Source organism: Nomascus leucogenys, chromosome 2 (genome assembly GCF_006542625.1).
Source record: "Nomascus leucogenys isolate Asia chromosome 2, Asia_NLE_v1, whole genome shotgun sequence".
In the NCBI taxonomy this organism is placed as follows: Eukaryota; Metazoa; Chordata; class Mammalia; order Primates; family Hylobatidae; genus Nomascus; species Nomascus leucogenys.
Window position 1 is genome coordinate 93,060,134 of NC_044382.1, and position 22,639 is coordinate 93,082,772.

General features: G+C 37.3%; 1 protein-coding gene across 1 annotated transcript in view; it reads right to left on the bottom strand.

The window, feature by feature from the left end:
* EDIL3 (EGF like repeats and discoidin domains 3) overlaps nt 1-22,639 on the bottom strand; it is a 451,805-nt gene that overhangs the window by 312,144 nt on the left and 117,022 nt on the right. The window contains exon 2 of the mRNA XM_003261571.4: nt 19,124-19,252. Within this exon, the coding sequence (XP_003261619.1) occupies nt 19,124-19,252 (129 nt within the window). The remainder of the gene's footprint in view (nt 1-19,123; nt 19,253-22,639) is intronic.

Consider the following 22,639-nt stretch of genomic DNA (forward strand, 5'->3'; position numbering starts at 1 on the left):
TATATTTTGGTTCAAGGAGATGAATAGAGGCTCTATATCAATGGTCTTCAACTTCCATGGGGCATGAACCTGTATGGGTCCGTGGCCTGTTAGAAACTCGGCTGCACAACAGGAAATGAGCTTGAGCCCCGCCTCCTGTCAGATCAGCAGCAGCATTAGATTCTCATAGGAGCAGGAACCCTATTGTGAGCATGCGCATGTGGGTTATCTAGGGTGTGGCCTCCTTAATCTAATGCTTGATGATCTGAGGTGGAACAGTTTCATCCTGAAACTACTCCCCAACCACTAGTCCATGGAAAAAACTGTCTTCCACGAAACTGGTTCCTGGTGCCAAAAAGGTTGGGGACCACAGCTCTATGGAATACAGATCCACATTACCTTCCTGGTCTTGCTCCCAATCCTCCCCGTAAACACCTTATAAACTGAGCAACCACCAATGCTAATTCTTCTAGAAAGTTTCCCCATGTCTTCTATTTTTGTGCTTTTTTATCATTCTATATTTGCTTAAAATGTTCCAATATCATAATGTCTACAGACTAAATAAATTTCCATCTCAGCTCATCTCAAAAGCCACCACAACCATAAAATCTGATTCCTAGGACAGGAAGTGATCTTTCCCCACTTGATACCCATAGTACTTTGTTCCCCTCTTATGATAATTATTTTCTGCATTGTATAATGATTACTGATATGTCTGTCTTAACCTTTCTCAAATTTAAGTATTTAAAAGGCAGAGCCTTTATCATCAGGTCACAGAGAAAGGGTAGATCACAAGCTCTCTATGAAGGCTTAATACACATTTGTTAAATGGAAGATCCTAATGTTCTTTTTTCCCTGTGATTCTATCTTTATGCAAAACCACAAAAAGCTTATTGTTGATCTATCATATCCAAGAAACTAATATTAATGTGCTGTCATAAATTCCAACTTGGTATTTATTATACCTTTACAGGATTCCCATCTTATAAAGAAAAAAATCAATTCATAACTTATTTGCTCTAAGCAGAAGGAAAGCTAGATTCCTAAAGGACTGATTCCTAATTATGCAAGCATTACTTACATTACTCATAAATTTCATATAATAAAAAATAGGGTTCTCTTTTTCCCATATGAAATGAAGTGATTTGTCAAATTATATGTTGAAGGAAAGAAACTTTTTGAAAAATTAAAAGCTGACAACTAAATTGCCCCCAGTTTGTGTATGCATGCACAAACAAGAAAAAAAAAACCTGACATAAAAATAATAAGTCAGCACTTATGGACAGTTCAATAATTTTATTAATGACTAAAATGGTGAAAGAATAGTCAGAGGCTTGGATGTTTGATTTCTGCACGTAACTTTAAAATATTACATAAGGTTTAATTATTTATATCACTTAATTAGTTAACTCCTGGGTGGCACTTATGAGCCAGACACTGTTTTAAGATCCTTACATATATTGAATCATTTAATTTACACAAAAGCAGCCCGGCGCAGTGGCTCACGCCTGTAATCCTAGCACTTTGACAGGCTGAGGTGGGCGGATCACGAGATCAGGAGATCGAGACCATCCTAACTAAAACAGTGAAACCCCGTTTCTACTAAAGTACAAAAAAAAAAAAAATTAGCCAGGCGTGGTGGCGGGCACCTGTAATCCCAGCTACTCAAGAGACTGAGGCAGGAGAATGGCGTGAACCTGGGAGGCGGAGCTTGCAGTGAGCTGAGATCACGCCACTGCACTCCAGCCTGCGCGGCAGAGCGAGACTCCGTCTCAAAAAAAAAAAAAAAAAATTTACACAAAAGCCCTTTGAATTTGGTACTGTTACCCCAATTTTAAAGATGAGGAAAGTAAGGTGGAGAGAGATTAAGTAACTTGCTCAAAGTCACAGACTTAGCAAACAGAAGTACCAAGATTTCAACTCAGCCCGGCTAGCTTCTTAACCACACCCCCATGATGCTGTCATTTAAAGAATGTGTTCCTTCAGATATTTCCACACTACAGAATTCCAGTAGAGCATGCTCAGCATGTAACAAACACTGGAATTAGAAGTATTATTTTTGGCTGGGTGCTGTGGCTCATGCCTGTAATCTCAACATTTGGGGAGGCTGACGTGGGCAGATTGCTTGAGCCCAGAAGTTCAAGATCAGCCTGGGCGACGTGGCAAAACCCTGTCTCTACACAAAGTACAAAAATTAACCAGGCTTGGTGGAGTGTACCTGTAGTCCCAGCTACTTGGGAGGCTGAGGTGGGAGGATTACTTGAGCCCCGGACATTGAGGCTGCAGTGAGCCATGATTGCATCATTGCACTCTAGCATAGGCGACAGAGACCTCATCTCAAAAAAAAAAAAGAAATATTATTATTATTATTTCTTCGAGTTTGAAAGTATCCCTCTCCATATGTGTAACAGGCACAGCTTAATTTGAACACAAGCACTGCAGTGTGCAAAAAGCATGGAACAAAACCGTAGGTTTAACATCTGTTCTTCCACTAAGCAGAAATAAATGACCTTGGTCTAATCATTACATTTATCACAGAATCCCCTTCCCGTTTAACACTGACATTGATATTAGCTCCCTTGTTTATTTCCAGGTTATTTTACGTGGGTGTGTGTGTGTGTAAATGAATGGTGCACTCTGAAAATACAGGCAAAATTAAAGGGAAAAGGGTGAGGAGAAAAGTCTCTTTGGCATTACAGTGACTGATAAACTGCATACAAAGACTATCTGCCCACACACTTCAGTGTTTATCACCTGATGTCCTAATAACCAGCAGGGCTCATTGAGAAGTGAGCTTTACTACAGTAGCTGTGGGACAGGAAAGCATTGTGGAAAGTAATACAGCTGGACCTCCATATTTAAGAAATAATGAAATCTAACCTTGGAAGCCAGAGGCTGTTCTGTGATGCTCTCCAATTTATCTATTGCCTGAAGAGCTGAAGTCATTGGTTAAAAGATAGCTAAGTTGACACAAACAGCATGTGTCTTGTTCTTGAAAATGTTTGTAGCTCCTTGGGTAGATGAGTAACAATAATGGGTTCTGTGTCCAATGGCTCCCTGTGATTTGGATGAAGCACTTCTGGTTTGATTTCACAATGAAACCTTAGCAGATAAAGACGTTGTGGGGTTATATGAACACATTGTATTAAAAAGGTGTTAATTCTTATTTGAAATTTGCTGTATTTTCCAAGGATTAGTACTTAAGAAAACAAATATCTTTACTGGGTTCTATCTCTGGCTGAGAGACTGAAATTTTGCCCTCCCTATTTTTCTTTCTAGGCCTTGATTAAAATAAAAAGAAGATAACAATAAATATTGATTGTTGTCTATTTTAAATCATAGCTTGGTTAATTTTATACTCTCAAAGGCCAAAATTAAATATAATCTGGAAATGATTCAGCCCAATTCTACTCTCATTATATGACTCATTTAAAAATTGTTACCCAGGTTGGAGCCAAGATGGCCGAATAGGAACAGCTCCAGTCTATAGCTCCCAGCCTGAGCGACACAGAAGATGGGTGATTTCTGCATTTCTGTTTGAAGTACCGGTTTCATCTCACTAGGGAGTGCCTAACAGTGGGTGCAGGACAGTCGGTGAAGCGCACTGTGCGCAAGCCGAAGCAGGGCCAGGCATTGCCTCACTCGGGAAGCGCAAGGGGTCAGGGAGTTCCCTTTCCTAGTCAAAGAAAGGGGTAACAGACAGCACCTGGAATATCCGGTCAGTCCCACCCAAATACTGCGCTTTTCCAATGGGCCTGGAAAACGGCACACTAGGAGATTGTGTCCCGCACCTGGCTCGGAGGGTCCTATGCCCACGGAGTCTCACTGATTGCTAGCACAGCAGTCTCAGATCAAGCTGCAAGGCCGCAGCCAGGCTGGGGGAGGGGCACCCGCCATTGCCCAGGCTTGCTTAGGTAAACAAAGCAGCCAGGAAGCTCAAACTGGGTGGAGCCCACCACAGCTCAAGGAGGCCTGCCTGCCTCTGTAGGCTCCACCTCTGGGGGCAGGGCACAGACAGACAAAAAGTCAGCAGGAACCTCCACAGACTTAAATGTCCCTGTCTGACAGCTTTGAAGAGAGCAGTGGTTCTCCCAGCACGCAGCTGGAGATCGGAGAATGGACAGACTGCCTCCTAAAGTGGGTCCCTCACCCCTGAGCAGCCTAACTGGGAGGCATCCCCCCAGTAGGGACAGACTGACACCTCACTTGGCCGGGTACTCCTCTGAGACAAAACTTCCAGAGGAACTATCAGACAGCTGAATTTGTGGTCTCACGAAAATCTGCTGTTCTGCAGCCACCACTGCTGACACCCAGCCAAACAGGGTCTGGAGTGGACCTCTAGTAAATTCCAACAGACCTGCAGCTGAGGGTCCTGTCTGGGAGAAGGAAAACTAACAAACAGAAAGGACATCCACACCAAAAACCCATCTGTACATCACCATCATCAAAGACCAAAAGTGGATAAAACCACAAAGATGAGAAAAAAACAGAGCAGAAAAACTGGAAATTCTAAAAAGCAGAGCACCTCTCCTCTTCCAAAGGAATGCAGTTCCTCACCAGCAACAGAACAAAGCTGGATGGAGGATGACTTTGACGAGTTGAGAGAAGAAGGCTTCAGACAATCAAAATACTCTGAGCTATGGGAGGAAATTCAAAACAATAGCAAGGAAGTTAAAAACTTTGAAAAAAAATTAGAAGAATGGATAACTATAATAACCAATGGAGAGAAGGGCTTAAAGGAGCTGATGGAGCTGGAAGCCAAGTTTCGAGAACTACGAGAAGATTGCAGAAGCCTCGGTAGCAGATGCGATCAACTGGAAGAAAGGGTATCAGTGATGGAAGATGAAATGAATGAAATGAACCGACAAGGGAAGTTTAGAGAAAAAAGAATAAAAAGAAATGAACAAAGCTTCCAAGAAATGTGGGACTATGAGAAAAGACCAAACCTACGTCTGATTGGTATACCTGAAAATGACGGGGAGAATGGAACCAAGTTGGAAAACACTCTGCAAGATATTATCCAGGAGAACTTCCCCAATCTAGCAAGGCAGGCCAACATTCAGATTCAGGAAATACAGAGAACGCCACAAAGATACTACTCGAGAAGAGCAACTCCAAGACACATAATTGTCAGATTCACCAAAGTTGAAATGAAGGAAAAAATGTTAAGGGCAGCCAGAGAGAAAGGTCGGGTTACCCACAAAGGGAAGCCCATCAGACTAACAGCTGATCTCTCCGCAGAAACTCTACAAGCCAGAAGAGAGTGGGGGCCGATATTCAACATTCTTAAAGAAAAGAATTTTCAACCCAGAATTTCATATCCAGCCAAACTAAGCTTCATAAGTGAAGGAGAAATAAAATACTTTACAGACAAGCAAACGCTGAGTGATTTTGTCACCACCAGGCCTGCCCTAAAAGAGCTCCTGAAGGAAGCACTAAACATGGAAAGGAAAACCGGTACCAGCCACTGCAAAAACATGCCAAATTGTAAAGACCATCGAGGCTAGGAAGAAACTGCATCAACTAACGAGCAAAATAACCAACTCACATCATAATGACAGGATCAGATTCACACATAACAATATTAACGTTAAATGTAAATGGGCTAAATGCTCCAAATAAAAGACACAGACTGGCAAACTGGATAAGGAGTCAGGACTCATCAGTGTGCTGTATTCAGGAAACCCATCTCATGTGCAGAGACACACATAGACTCAAAATAAAGGGATGGAGGAAGATCGATCAAGCAAATGGAAAACAAAAAAAGGCAGGGGTTACAATCCTAGTCTCTGATAAAATAGACTTTAAACCAACAAAGATAAAAAGAGACAAAGAAGGCCATTACATAATGGTAAAGAGATCAATTCATCAAGAAGAGCTAACTATACTAAATATATATGCACCCAACACAGGAGCACCCAGATTCATAAAGCAAGTCCTGAGTGACCTACAAAGGGACTTAAACTCCCAAACAATAATAATGGGAGATTTTAACACCCCACTGTCGACATTAGACAGATCAATGAGACAGAAAGTTAACAAGGATATCCAGGAATTGAACTCAGCTCTGCACAAAGTGGACCTAATAGACATCTACAGAACTCTCCACCCCAAATCAACAGAATATACATTTTTTTCAGCACCACACCACACCTATTCCAAAATTTACCACATAGTTGGAAGTAAAGCTCTCCTCACCAAATGTAAAAGAACAGAAATTATAACAAACTGTCTCTCAGACCACAGTGCAATCAAACTAGAACTCAGGATGAAGAAACTCACTCAAAACTGCTCTACTACATGGAAACTGAACAACCTGCTCCTGAATGACTATTGGGTACATAATGAAATGAAGGCAGAAATAAAGATGTTCTTTGAAACCAACTAAAACAAAGACACAACATACCAGAATCTCTGGGACACATTCAAAGCAGTGTGTAGAGGGAAATTTATAGCACTAAATGCCCACAAGAGAAAGCAGGAAAGATCCCAAATTGACACCCTAACATCACAATTAAAAGAACTAGAAAAGCAAGAGCAAACACATTCAAAAGCTAGAAGAAGGCTAGAAATAACTAAAATCAGACCAGAACTGAGGGAAATAGAGACACAAAAAACCCTTCAGAAAATTAATGAATCCAGGAGCTGGTTTTTTGAAAAGATCAACAAAATTGATAGACCACTAGCAAGACTAATAAAGAAGAAAAGAGAGAAGAATCAAATAGATGCAATAAAAAATGAAAAAGGGGATATCACCACCGACCCCACAGAAATACAATCTACCATCAGAGAATACTACAAACACCTCTATGCAAATAAATGAGAAAATCTAGAAGAAATGGATAAATTCCTCGACAAATACACCCTCCCAAGACTAAACCAGGAAGAAGTTGAATCTCTGAATAGACCAATAACAGGTTCTGAAATTGTGGCAATAATCAATAGCTTACCATCCAAAAAGAGTCCAGGACCTGATGGATTCACAGCCGAATTCTACCAGAGGTATGGGGAGGAACTGGTACCATTCCTTCTGAAACTATTCCAATCTATACAAAACGAGGGAATCCTCCCTAACACATTTTATGAAGCCAGCATCGTCCTGACACCAAAGCCTGGCAGAGACATAACCAAAAAAGAGAATTTCAGACCAATATCCTGGATGAACATTGATGCAAAAATCCTCAATAAAATACTGGCAAACCGAATCCAGCAGCACATCAAAAAGCTTATCCACCATGATCAAGTGGGCTTCATCCCTGGGATGCAAGCTGGTTCAACACACGCAAATCAATAAATGTAATCCAGCATATAAACAGAACCAAAGACAAAAACCACATGATTATCTCAATAGATGCAGAAAAGGCCTTTGACAAAATTCAACAACCCTTCATGCTAAAAACTCTCAATAAATTAGGTATTGATGGGATGTATCTCAAAATAATAAGAGCTATCTATGACAAACCCACAGCCAATATCATACTGAATGGGCAAAAACTGGAAGCATGGCCGGGCACGGTGGCTCACGCTTGTAATCCCAGCACTTTGGGAGGCCGAGGCGGGCGGATCACAAGGTCAGGAGATCGAGACCATGGTGAGACCCCGTCTCTACTAAAAATACAAAAAATTAGCCGGGCGTGGTGGCGGGCGCCTGTAGTCCCAGCTACTTGGAGAGGCTGAGGCAGGAGAATGGCGTGAACCCGGGAGGCGGAGGTTGCAGTGAGCCAAGATCGCGCCACTGCACTCCAGCCTGGGTGACAGAGCGAGACTCTGTCTCAAAAAAAAAAAAAAAAAAAAAAACGGGAAGCATTCCCTCTGAAAACTGGCACAAGACAGGGATGCCCTCTCTCACCGCTCCTATTCAACATAGTGCTGGAAGTTCTGGCCAGAGCAATCAGGCAGAAGAAAGAAATAAAGGGTATTCAATTAGGAAAAGAGGAAGTCAAATTGTCCCTGTTTGCAGATGACATCATTGTATATCTAGAAAACCCCATTGTCTCAGCCCAAAATCTCCTTAAGCTGATTAGCAACTTCAGCAAAGTCTCAGGATACAAAATCAATGTACAAAAATCACAAGCATTCTTGTACACCAATCACAGACAAACAGAGAGCCAAATCATGAGTGAACTCCCATTCACAATTGTTTCAAAGAGAATAAAATACCTAGGAATCCAATTACAAGGGATGTGAAGGACCTCTTCAAGGAGAACTACAAACCACTGCTCAATGAAATAAAAGAGGATACAAACAAATGGAAGAACATTCCATGCTCATGGGTTGGAAGAATCAACATCGTGAAAATGGCCATACTGCCCAAGGTAATTTATAGATTCAATGCCATCCCCATCAAGCTACCAATGACTTTCTTCACAGAATTGGAAAAAACTACTTTAAAGTTCATATGGAACCAAAAAGAGCCTGCATTGCCAAGTCAATCCTAAGCCAAAAGAACAAAGCTGGAGGCATCACGCTACCTGACTTCAAACTATACTACAAGGCTACAGTAACCAAAACAGCATGGTACTGGTACCACAACAGAGACATAGATCAATGGAACAGAACAGAGCCCTCAGAAATGATGCCACATATCTACAACTATCTGATCTTTGACAAACCTGACAAAAACAAGAAATGGGGAAAGGATTCCCTATTTAATAAATGGTGCTGGGAAAACTGGCTAGCCATATGTAGAAAGCTGAAAGTGGATCCCTTCCTTATACCTTATACAAAAATTAATTCAAGATGGATTAAAGACTTGAATGTTAGACCTAAAACCATTAAAATCCTACAAGAAAACCTAGGCAATACCATTCAGGACATAGGCGTGGGCAAGGACTTCATGTCTAAAGCACCAAAAGCAATGGCAACAAAAGCCAAAATTGACAAATGGGATCTAATTAAACTAAAGAGCTTCTGCACAGCAGAAGAAACTACCATCAGAGTGAACAGGCAACCTACAGAATGGGAGAAAATTTTTGCAATCTACCCATCTGACAAAGGGCTAATATCCAGAATCTGCTATGAACTCAAACAAATTTACAAGAAAAAAACAAACAACCCCATCAAAAAGTGGGCAAAGTACATGAACAGACACTTCTCAAAAGAAGACATTTATGCAGCCAAAAAACACATTAAGAAATGCTCATCATCACTGGCCATCAGAGAAATGCAAATCAAAACCACAGTGAGATACCATCTCACACCAGTTAGAATGGCCATCATTAAAAAATCATGAAACAACAGGTGCTGGAGAGGATGTGGAGAAATAGGAACACTTTTACACTGTTGGTGGGACTGTAAACTAGTTCAACCATTGTGGAAGTCAGTGTGGCGATTCCTCAGGGATCTAGAACTAGAAATACCATTTGACCCAGCCATCCCATTACTGGGTATATACCCAAAGGACTATAAATCATGCTGCTATAAAGACACATGCACACGTATGTTTATTGCGGCACTATTCACAATAGCAAACAGTTGGAACCAACCCAAATGTCCAACAACGATAGACTGGATTAAGAAAATGTGGCACATATACACCATGGAATACTATGCAGCCATAAAAAATGATGAGTTCATGTCCTTTGTAGGGACATGGATGAAACTGGAAAACATCATTCTCAGTGAACTATCGCAAGGACAAAAAACCAAACACCACATGTTCTCACTGATAGGTGGGAATTGAACTATGAGAACTCATGGACACAGGAAGGGGAACATCACACTCCGGGGACTGTTGTGTGATGGGGGGAGGGTGGAGGGACAGCATTAGGAGATATACCTAATGCTAAATGACGAGTTAATGGGTACAGGAAATCAACATGGCACATGGATACATATGTAACAAACCTGCACATTGTGCACATGTACCCTAAAACCTAAAGTATAATAATAAAAAAAAAATTGTTACCCATGCACTTTAAGCAATATGGATTATGGAATTTTCTTCACATAAATACTTTGATATATGTTAAACAATAAGTTGTCTTACAGTACAAAGTCACCTTGAGATGTAACCTAGTTTTTCTATGGCTCCAGGGAATGTGGCCAAACAAAACTCCATAAACAATGACATCTACTTTAAGCTCTTTGACAAAGAATCCATGCCTCTATTTCATCTCAGTAACCCTTATGCTTTATTCTAGTAATTCCTCATATCAAATAGCATGATTCTAGCACATAGGAGGTACCAATAAGATTTGTATTAGATGCTACAGCAGGAGTCTGTAAAATTTTAAGAAATTAATCCAACTTATCAAAACACTTACGTATTTATTTACTTATTTAGTTAGTTTGAAGCAGTCTCTCTCTGTTGTCAGGTTGGAGTACAGTGGCATGATCTCAGCTCACTGCAACCTCTGCCTCCCAGGTTCAAGCGATTCTCATTTCAGCCTCCTGAGTAGCGGGGATTACATGTGTGAGCCACCATGCCTGGTTATTTATTTATTTATTTTTTGTATTTTTAGTAGAGAAAAGGTTTTACCATGTTGGCCAGGCTGGTCTTAAACCCCTGAACTGAAGTGAACTGCCCGCCTTGGTCTCCCAAAGTGCTGGGATTACAGGCATGAGCCACCGCTCCAGGCCAAAACACTTATTTTCAATGCATTCTTAAAGTGTCATATCTTTTTCTTCATTCCATCTTCTGTGTTCCTAGTAGCATGAGGAGAGATGAGAGCAAAGGCTGTGCCATTCATCCATTAGCCCTTTACTTTCTTTGTCCACTTACCCTAAGCTTTCTTTGTCCACTTACCCTAAGCCTGTTCTATACTTTAGATCGGGGTCCTAACAGTCCATGGCCTGTTAGGAACCAGGCAGTAGGTGAATGAGCATCACTGCATGAGCTCCGCCTCCTGTCAGATCAGCAGCAGCATTAAATTCTCATAAGAACACAAACTATTGTGAACTGCATATGCAAGGGATATAGGTTGCATGCTCCTGATGAGAATCTAATGCCAACCCACCTTCTGTGACAAAATTGTCTTTCATGAAACCCAGTCCTTGGTACCAAAGAGGACAGGGACTGCTGCTGTAGATGCTCTAAAACATTATTTAAGCTTTCTTTGATTAAATGTTTATTCCTTCTCTTATTGGTCTTGATTTTAGAGAACGTCCCTTTCTTTATAGTTTTTATTAACTAAACTCTTCACTCTTCTTTATATATGCCTAGTCCTAGTTTACCCTTTTTTAAATGTTTTATGGCCTATGAAAGTAATCAAATGTTTGAATGAAAATTAAAGGAGATATAATCACATTATTTAAAAAATATATTTCATAGGATAACAATCTCTTCTTTTTCTCTTCATGTGTATTTTTCTTTTCCTATTATACAAATCAAATAACTCCAAATCTATATTACTATGAATAAGTGAGCATAAGTCCATTAAGCTTCCTCATTATAAATCTCAATTTCCCTGATGATAACATTTCAACACCTTGTCATAATTGCTTAAAAGTTAATGTTTTTTTAAATGACTTGCTTTATTTGGATACCATAATTTGTGGTGCAAATAACTTAATCCAAAGGAAATAACAATAGGTATAATTTCCTAGAATAAAGAAATAGAGTCATGTTGAAAATTAATGAAGAAGATGAAATCAAGTAGCAGAATGAAAGATTGTAAAGATTTTTGGCACATTTTACATAGTATCTTATAAGTGTTTTGTGAGTCTTCTATAGATTGCTTTTCCATGAAAGGGCAAAGCTGGAAGATAAAATCTTTCCAGAGATTAATGCTAAATTTGCCACTGTGGCCTATCACCTTGAATTTGCAATTTTCATTTTCATAAGTGTATAGAATTATACATTTTGGCTGTGCCACAAATGATTTCAGGTTAGGAATAAAAGGGCAATTTGACATTACCTTCAATTTTCACCTTCCCATTTTTTCAATAATTTTTTCTAAAATGTAAAAAAAAAAAAAATCTAAGTTTTTCCGTAAGAGATTTTACCTTTTTACTCCTTATAAAAATAATTGAAGAGCTTTTGCTAAAGCCAATGTGATTAGAATTTGTGTAATCATGGCCATATATTTGTGTATAACATAAAAAGAAATATCTGCAAACATACCTATGTGTTTATCAATTTGTTGCTTTGCCAATAAAACTCTTCAAAAATAAAATTAAAAAGAGAAGCAACTAACATTCCACAGTAGATTGTAAAACTAGCCACAAACTCTTCCCCTTCTTGCATCCGCACATTTGTAAAATGAAATTGCATATATTCCCCTCAAAAGTGTTGTTAGCTACCGTGAGGCAAGCCGAGATTTGAAAAGTGCTTTTTAGGACTTGATCTTTCTTACTACTCTTGAGACCTTTGGCGCCGCCACTACGTAATAGTAGAGATCAGTTAACCATCTTCTATCCAGCGCCAGCTGACTGCAGATGCAGATATGAGTGCAGCAAAGATGTAAAAGATGTTCCAGAGGTGAATATCCACTTAGCTGTCTCACACGCTTCTGAGATAATATGATTATTTTTTAATAAATCCATTAAAATCTGTGATTATTTGTTAGGCAGTAAAATACATAAAAATACAAAAGCAGTTATTCCCAATTAATAAGAAGGACATACTCCTAGAAGAAAGGACAGTGGTTTAAATGATATACATCAATTTCTTAATGGGTCATTGTTTTTTCTTATAAATAAAAGCTTTACCACAAACTGGCTTTTGTCCTTTGACTGGGCTAGAGTAGCTTTTGGTACTCAATAATATCTAAGGTTCTTTGATGTTATACAGTTTTTTCTTTCTGAAAGTTAAGATATAATTGTCACAACTTGGAATTGAAAACTAACAAATTCTAATCATTGTCATTATTAATAAAGCAGAAATATTTTTACATCAATAAGCTAATGAGTTTATATGGTATGTTACAGAATTTTTGCACATATAAAATATAATTACTTTTCCATAATATATGCAAAATTAATACGAAAACTTTGCCTTAATTATCTGTCATCTTAACTGCACAATTATATTTATTTGTATGAACTTACATTTACCCTTTCTTATCATTAGAAAAGTAAGTAAACATAACTGTGAAAATAAATCCCTTTGACCCTAGTTGACTGGAAAATTTCTTAGCAATCATCTATTGGCTAGCAGCTTTAGAGAAAGTATTTTAGTCCATGAAACATAGCTCTCATTATAATTTCTAGAAAAATGGATTCAATCATGAGTCTAAGAAGTAATCTTAAGTAGAGGGGAAAATAAACCACCCTGACAACTACTCACAATTTCATCTACTATGTGAAAAATTTAACTGAAATTTACCAAATCCCTCATTTGGTAACCAAAGTATCGAAATCTAAAATAACCCTACACCACCCAAGAGAGCTACTTAAGGCTTGTTAACTTTCAGATATTTCATGAACACTAACAAGAAGTCTTTCAGACAGCGTCAGACTCTATTATACTACTTGATATTCTTACACTGATTGCCTTCTGAAAGATAAACATGAATATGGCTATTCATAGAGTGAAATGTACAGTCAACTTCTAGTTTTTGAAAAAATGTGTATGACAGTCTCTATTTTCTGGGATAAATATATTCAATTTTTCATAATAAAATGAAAGCTGAGGAACAGATTATTAGTGACAATATAGGAGGGTAACAAATTTAATAGAATTTGAATTTGTATTAGAAAAGGGATATCATTACCAAAGGGAAATAAGTTTCTATGGAATATGATAGGTAGAAGAGGATAGGAGAAGATAAAACAGAATAAAATAACTTTTCCTGAATATATATATATATATGTATTTTTTACATGATATACTATACATATATATATTTGGAAATGAGAAGCCTGGCCAGAAGTCAATGTAATTACAGAGAAGATAAAAAGAAATTATAAATAAAATGATATACAGTACTATTATCCTGTACTGACCTACTGTCAATAATACACATACTTTTAATTTTTTCCAAGTGATAATGAATCTTATATTACTACCAAATTCCAATGTTTATATTCTTTCTTTTGTCTGATCATTTTAACAATATTTTACACATATTTACGGCAAAGACCATTTTTAACTGCTATATCCTCAGTGCCAGGAAGAGTGGCACATAGCTGATACTCAAATATTTGATAGATGAATGAGTAAGCAAATAAATAAATAGACAAATGTTTATTTTAGCCATTTAATTTTTTTCTACAAATTCTTCTATGTGCCACAGTCGAGCTCTTTCTCCACAACACCAGCAAAACTGATCTTCCGTAAACCAACAATATCATCCATAAATCACATGTAATCAAAGTAAATGCTTATCTTGCTTAACTGCTCCACAGTACTTGACATTGCTGATTACCCACTCCTTGAGACATTGTTAATCCTGAACTTAACTGTGCACCACACTTTCCTGGTTTTCCTTCTACCTGACTACTCTCCCTCTCTGGCTCCTTTACAGATTTCACTTTCTCTGCCTATCACTTAAATATTGATGGCCTCTTACTGGTTTGTATTTCTAATTCCTCTATTCTTTCCCATGTCTAGCTCTTCTATTATTTGCTATTATCCTGTTTCTAGACAGACTCATCCACTCCCTAAGCTTCAGCAACCATCTATGTAATTATGACTTCTACATCTATGCTTGACTTCTTAGGTAATGTCTATCAAATTTGTCAAATTCAATATGTGAAATACTGAACTCTCCTTCTGCCTCCCAATCCTGTGTATTGTCATTTACAATATCTCAGTAAATGATACCCAGTTGCTCAGGCCAGAAACTGGGGATGCCTTTCTTTACTCTTAGTTTCTCCCAAACTCTTTTTCTTCATATCCCATAAATAAGCAATAATTGTCTATGGTATCGTCTAAATACTCAGTGGCTCTCTCCTCTTCATCCCGATAGTTACCACACTGACCCAAGCCAAGATCATCATGTCTAGCCTCATCTGCTGCAATTGCCTTCAAATTGTCCCCGTGCTGTATTTTGCTGTAATTTGTTTTCCATATTGCACCAACAGAAATACAAAATCTCTCTGTTGTTCTTAGTAAAAAGTCGAAATATTTTTAAACACCGTACCAAACTCTAGAGTATTTGCCACTTGTCACCATCCTCAGAGTCAGTGCTGGCCACCATGTCCCTTCTCTCTAAGTTCTAGCCACATTTAACTTCTTTCAGTTTGTGACATTATACTTCTTTTTTAATCTCCTGGTTATTCTACACACTATTTTCTCTGTCTGGAATAGGTTTTGTTGTTTGTTGTTGTTTTTAGTCTGCAATAGATTGAAATTATTTTTTAGATTTATGTCTAGATGTTACTTTTTCAGGTTGGCATGCATTCCTTTACACTTAGCTTAAGGCAAGGCATCTGCTTTATAGTTTTATGGCTCCAGGTACTTGTATCACAACACATAACAACATTATCTATCTATCTATCTATCTATCTATCTATCTATCTATCTATCTATCATCTATTTTTCTATCTATTATCTATCTCCATCTTTCTGTCTGTATGTCTGTCTATTTGTCTCATCATCTAAACAGCAACTTGTTTATCATTGCCCCTCCACCATTCAAGTAACTATTACTTGGTAAACACTCAATAAATATTTGTTTGAAAATAAATGAAGACTAATATTTTATTTGTTTAAAAAAAGTCACTTATTTTTTCCCTTTGATTACATTAATATACTATGTATTTGAGTTGTAAACGTTTATACTTTTTACTAGTTTAATGGATTATTCCGATAACACACATAGGACAATTATGCCACAGAACTTGTACAATTTGAAAATTCTCAAGATTTCCATTTATGAACTGTATGATATACACTGATAGGCCAGGCAAGGTGGCTCATGCCTGTCATGCCAGCACTTTAGGAGCCAAAGTGGGTGGATCACCTGAGGTCAGGAGTTGGAGACCAGTCTGGCCATATATGGAGAGAGATAATAGAACATTCATATATATATATATAGAGAGAGAGAGAGAGAGAGAGAGAGAGAGAGAGATAATAGAAAATTTCTGCATGAAATGAATGTGTCATAATATAGCTCCCAATTACACAGTGCCATCCAGGAATGTGAGTGAGTAACTGGGAAGCAATTTGGGGCTTAGCCACATGGTGGTCTGTCCACAAATCCTCTGAAGAGGGAGGCAGCATTCAGTGCACATCTGTGCAAACACTGGTTAATCTAGGTAATGCCTTCGAATTCAAGAATTTAAAACAAGGGCTTTTTCTTTGCTTTGTTTGAAGAGAAGTTTTCCTACTGCTATTTTCAGATATCAGAAGTGAATCTTAATAACTCTAAGAGGCTGAGCACATTGAGTTGTGTAGGTGTGTGTGATAGCTGTGTGTGGGGATACAGAGAGGCAGAGAGAGAGAGAGAGAATGAGAATGCAGTATACAGAAATATCAAAAAATGTCCAAAGAAAAGCAATGTTGTCTAGTGAAGGAAGTTCACAAATCTGAGAAAGTCAATTTTGCCAAACTATCCTACATAACACAGGAATGCAAGTGATGTGAGTATTGATTGCAAATGTTGTTAAGTGTTTTGTGCTTATCTGACATTATATGCTTTGTGAGGGAAGAATAAAAGTACAAAACTGGATGAGGATCTCTTGAAATAAGTATCAATAACCTGAAACAAAGCTACTACAAAGTAGTAAGGTTTGAGGTAAAATCATGAAATGTTTTTCTCTAAGCATGCATTTGAAATTCTCCTTTCCAGATGAACTGCAATGAAAAGAGTATGTGTCTGACTGTAGAATAAATTATTTCCTATATTTTCAAATTATTTCAATTATTTTCATGTATTTCCTAAATTATTTCATAATATAGGAAAGTTGTACTCAAGAAACTGTGAACACTTTAAGACTTTAGGAAAGTTTTTTCCAAGTATTTTAATGTTAGAACACCAGTACATAAAAATAGCATTGGTGTAACTAATATCCTATACTAAATGATCAAATACAAACTAAATACATTTCTTCCAAAAACTCCTAAATACAGCCCAGAGAAGAATAGGGTTGTATGAAATATATAATTTAAAAATATAGCTTAAAATAATACAGTATAACTATCCAATTTCTGAATATCAGAGATGTATACTAATATATAATAATGAATCTGAGTAGAATTTAATTCTATAAGTGTTTAATTTCCCAAAGTCACACTGAACTAGGTGGGATATGGCAGCGTGCTTAGTTTTTAAAGTGTTGCTGCCCATAGTATCAGTCTTCAGACAAAATGGTGAATGTTGAATTAATATTTAAAAGTATAGCCCAAAAGTATACAGGCATTTACTTTAAAATTCGGCTGGCTGGGCGTGGTGGCTCACGCCTGTAATCCCAACACTTTGGGAGGCCGAGGTGGGTGGATCACGAGGTCAGGAAATCGAGACCATCCTGGCTAACACGGTGAAACCCCGTCTGTACTAAAAATACAAAAAGAAATTAGCTGGGCGTGGCAGCAGGCGCCTGTAGTCCCAGCTTCTCTGGAGGCTGAGGCAGGAGAATGGTGTGAACCTGGGGGGTGGAGCTTGCAGTGAGCTGAGATCGTGCCAGTGCACCCCAGCCTGGGCGACACAGTGAGACTCCATCTCAAAAAAAAAAAAAAAAAAAAAAAAATTCTGCTAAGATACTGATTTCTTAATCATTTACCTACATTTGTTTCTCTGATTCCAGATTTGGATCTTTCAAATAGTGCCAAAAATATTACATACTATTATACAACTCGAAGGCACTGCCAATTTGGGGTTGTTGGGCTTAAAATACAACACTAAAATTTTATTCTATTCATACATTTCTACTAGGGGTATTTATGACTCTAATTTTCTTCAGATATACAGACTTTCCTGAGGATATGATTCTCACATTAAACTCTGAAACTCAAATGTACATATTTGAAACCTGGGTCAAAGTGGTTACAACAGTTTTATTTCAATGGCACTGTGTCAAACCTCCTAAAATATCAGTGAGTTAATAAAAGCATTAAAAGAGAATTATCTTTGAAGATGAATTAAATGAACAAAGTGCCTTTCAGCAATAATATAATTAACTTCTTTGGATAACATATATTCATAATGTAATATAAAAAATAAGGAAAATTCATTAAAAAAATAAAGCACACTACAATCCAGTAGCTAATGGTCAAAGATGGTAAATTAATGGTTTTATTTAATTATTCTTTCTTTCATTCAACCAGTAGTTACTGGATTTTTACTATGCATAAGGTAATTAAGTTAGGTGCACTGGGTACAATGATGGGCAATTCAAACTGATTCCTAGACGCTATTACTTTTCTTTTTCAAAACTTTTTTCCCAAAGCCACTGAAGTGTCCTGTTTCTCTAAGGTTTATGCAGGTTGATAAAACATGTTTGGTTTCCTGTAATGAACAGATACATTCCATCTTGTACTCTTCGTGGTACTAATGCGAAAAACATAAATTTTTTTCAAACTTACCTGTGGTATTAACTTTGAAAATTATTTCTCTCTTTAGTCAGAGAGAAAATCTCTGCCCAAGTTTACATGGTGTTAAATTATTTTAAAGTACAGCTATTTCCTTAATGGGGACCTATTTGGACATTATAGAAGTTACTCTAAATCCATAAGTATACATATTTCACAGATTTTTAAAAAAACTATTTGAATGTAACCAATGACACATTAATTTTTGCAGAGCAAATTTTTTAGAAAACTTTGAAGAGCAGTGCATCTGGAATATCCTCTTCTTTATATGCTTAGAAATATAAAATATATTTATCACCTAAGAAAAGTAATGATTAGAACAGCTACAAAATGCTGATGGATATTTGAAGTCCCTAAAAACATCCTGTTTTATTTACAGTGATAATTTAACTTGAATAAATTGACTTTGGAGTTATGTATTTTATTTGAGAATAAAATGTTAAATTTATATTAATATTAGAAATATAATAAATGTTATATGTATGTATTATTTGTAATGTCTTTAAATTTAGTGTTAATTACTAAAAATATTTTAAAACTTAAAGAACACAATTAATATAATTTCAATATAAACTGGAAATGATAAAACTGAGAATCCTACACAAAAGTAAACTAATTAGCAACATACAGCAATTTTACAACTAATCTCCATAATGCACCACAGCCAAACTGCCAGTTATTCATGGAAACAAAAAGATAACTACTGAAATGCTTAAATTTTGCACTTACCAACCTCCACAACACTAGAACAGTTGGGGTCTGTGAAGCCATCTGGACACTCACAGGAAAAGGAATCATCAGCCAATCCTGGCAAACAGATACCTCCATTTTCACATGGATTGGGATCACAAATATCACCTAAGGCATAAAAAAAACGAAATTGAAAGTTGTTTTTTTTTTTTTGTCTTGGGCATTGAAACAACTAGTTTACTTTGCTATGGATGTTCCCTTGGCAAAGTCAAAAATCAGGGTAATATTAAGATTCACACATAAGATTTGCAAGACTCATTTCAAACCATGTACTCAAAAAAAAAAAAACTATGTAACATGGTAAAAATTAAACTACATAATTCAGACACTGCCTCTGAAAGCTATTGGTTCAGTTTGGAGTTCCTTCATAATATGTAAAGAGAATGTTGTCTAATTGGTTAATAAATATTAACCTAAATGTCTGTAATAGACTGGTGTCATTAATTACTCTAATAAATACCTTCTTTATATCCACACAGTTTACTCTTTAACTCTTTAAAGGACAGGAGTTTATTTCTGGATCCCTAGAATCTGGGCTTGTCCATGTGACTTGCTTTGGCCAGTAGGTCGTTAACAGACTTGAAGACAACAGAGATTTGAAAAGCACTTGAAGACACCTACTTCCTCTCTTCGAGTGCTGCGATCGCCATGTGAATGAATTCAGGCTAGCTTGCGTGAGATGGGTGAAAGAAATGTTGAAGGATAAGAAAGAAACTTCTACAGAGAAATAACTTATGACAGAACAGAAATCCCACAATACGTGGCCTTGGTTGTGGCAATGGGTGGCAGACAGTATCTGGAAAAGCAGTCATGGCCATGAAAAGCTAGAAAAATGGCTACCCATTTTATGTAGCGAGTAACAATTGATAAAGCTGTCATATGAGGTAACTGGGGAGGCAGAACATGTATGTGATGAACTTTTCATATGAGTAAGGAGATTTCCGGGCAGACTGTTAAAGCATCAGCTGGCTCTTACTGCCTGCATATGATAAGGTGCTACAATAAAGAGATGAGCTAAATAAAGAACCAGTCCGTTTGAAAGTAAAGGGAAGTAGTATACAAGGACCAGGACTTGTGTTAGAAAATATAATTGTTTCTAAACTCCCACTTCTCAAAGTGGGAAATTATCGAATGTCAGAAAGACATGGCCCCATATAAATATCAAATCATGGATGTGGCTACAAACCTCCGTGTGAAAACATTTCAAATAATTCAGGTGGAGCCTGAAAGATCTTCTCAGCTGAATAAAAGGGCTTCTGGAGACCTTAAGGATTGTCCCTGAAAAGGCTGACATATCCAAAGTAGCACTGATTAAGTCTGGAGTAAAAAGCAGGCTTCAGACAGAATCATGGGTGTGGCTTTATTGCACAGAGGATTTGAATCAGATGCACAAAAACCCATACAGTTTTAAAGGGAGCTTTGTAGGTGAAACTGCCACCTCCTGGACTCAATGAGTATGGGATTTTTCAAAATAAAAAGCATCTGGGCACCAACTTCCTACTAGTTTGTATTTCTTTTTTTTTTTATTTTATTATTATTATACTTTAAGTTTTAGGATACATGTGCACAATGTGCAGGTTTGTTACATATGTATACATGTGCCATGTTGGTGTGCTGCACCCATTAACTTTGTATTTCTTAGTTATGTTATTCTCTGTAAGGTTTTTTACATGAGAATTATTTAAACTCTTTTCCAGATGAAGCACTTTAAAAATATTTGAAAAATGAAAATTCAGGTTATGATTTCTGTCAAATATAAACCAAGTCATTAGCCACACTAAGATGATAGATTAAAACAGTACATAAGCGCTGGAGCAGATCTAAGAAAAGAGAGTCATAAAATGAATGAATTAATGTTTGGGGAATACCAAAGAATTTAGCGTGGCTGGACCATGGAGTATTTAATCTGGAATGGCTAAGAAAGTATAAATATGTTAGATCCGGGAGGATTAAAAAGTGACATTGTAATTTTTAAGATAAGGAATCAGTGAGAGAGTGTTTAACATTTTTAACATGTGTTTTAAAGTTTGGACATGGTCAGATCTAAATTAAGAAGACAATCCTGGCAGCATTTTGAATGGGGTGGTTGATGACTGATAAAGATACTTCAGTAGACTTGCTATCATTTATATACCTATCATCTATCTTTCTATCTATCTATCTATCTATCTATCTATCTATCTATCTATCTATCTATCTATTTATCTATCTATCTATCTATCTATCTATCTATCTATCTATCTATCTATCTATCTGTCTATCTCTCCATTTATCCATCCACACATATAGCTAGCTAGCTATCCTTCCATTTGTCTGTCAATTTGTCTATCTGTCCTTCTATTCCTTGAGTACCTATTGCATGGTAGGCAGGCACTGAGGTAAGTGCTATATATACCAAACTAAATAACAGACTATGGAGCTTAGTGGGAGAGATAAAAATCCAGGAACAATTACAATTATACTACACAGTAGTAACACCTGCAATTGGTATACATGATCCAAACTGTGGGACCAGTGGAGACTTTTAAGGAGATTCAGTGCTATCAGGTGATGAAGAGGAGAGAGCATATGCTTAATATTCCAGGCAAAGGGAATAACACACTTAAAGGAAAAAGATCATGTCTCATTCCAGGAACTTCAGGTAGGCCACTGTAGCTAGAATAAAAATACGTATTGGAAATAGAAAATGATGAGGTCCAAAAGGTAGGAAGGCCATATGAGTCAAGGTCTTGTATGCTGTGCCAAAAATTTTGGAGTTTATCTTTAAGCACTGGAAAATTATAAAAGAACTTGAAATATGGGAAAGTATATCACCACATTTGTGCTTTGGAAGAATCACTAAGGCAGCAATGTGTTGAATCAGATGGAGGAGGTTGGGCTGAGGGAAAAAGGAAAATGCATTTATCGTTTGAAGTAGTCTCAAAAAAAATGATGAAGATTCTCTTGACCCTTCATAGAGGTGGCTACAGACAGGGAAATCAAAGGAGGCATCATTTAATATCAAATCTAGTTAACAAACACTAGGAAATGAAACAAGAATAAAAGTTCCCCCAAATCAAGACCCACCCACCTATGCAATCAGTGGAAGGACACAGTCTCATATTTACACATTTACCTAAAAATAAGAACCCTTCTTTCAGAGCCCACTCTGTCCTATAACCACGTTCTTGCATCAGATAGTAACTGAGGTAGGCCTACAGTCTTGATATACCCAGGGCCAAAGAAAGTCCCTTTGATTATCCCATCATTATGGAGAGTGCCTTAAGAATCCTTTCTGGTGCCTTAAGAAACCTTTCACGGCCCCTGTGCTGCCCTTTCTAGATGATAATGCTAAATCGAGTCAATTTTCTACCAGGCATGTGGGCCAGTCATATCATGTTTCTGTAGTCAAAATGAGATGGGACTCTCTGTTCAAGTCTCATTATATCTTAGAGATGCCAACTGTTGTTTAGCTGACATGTTTTTCTCTCTTCTCTTTGTAATTTCTGTTCTTCT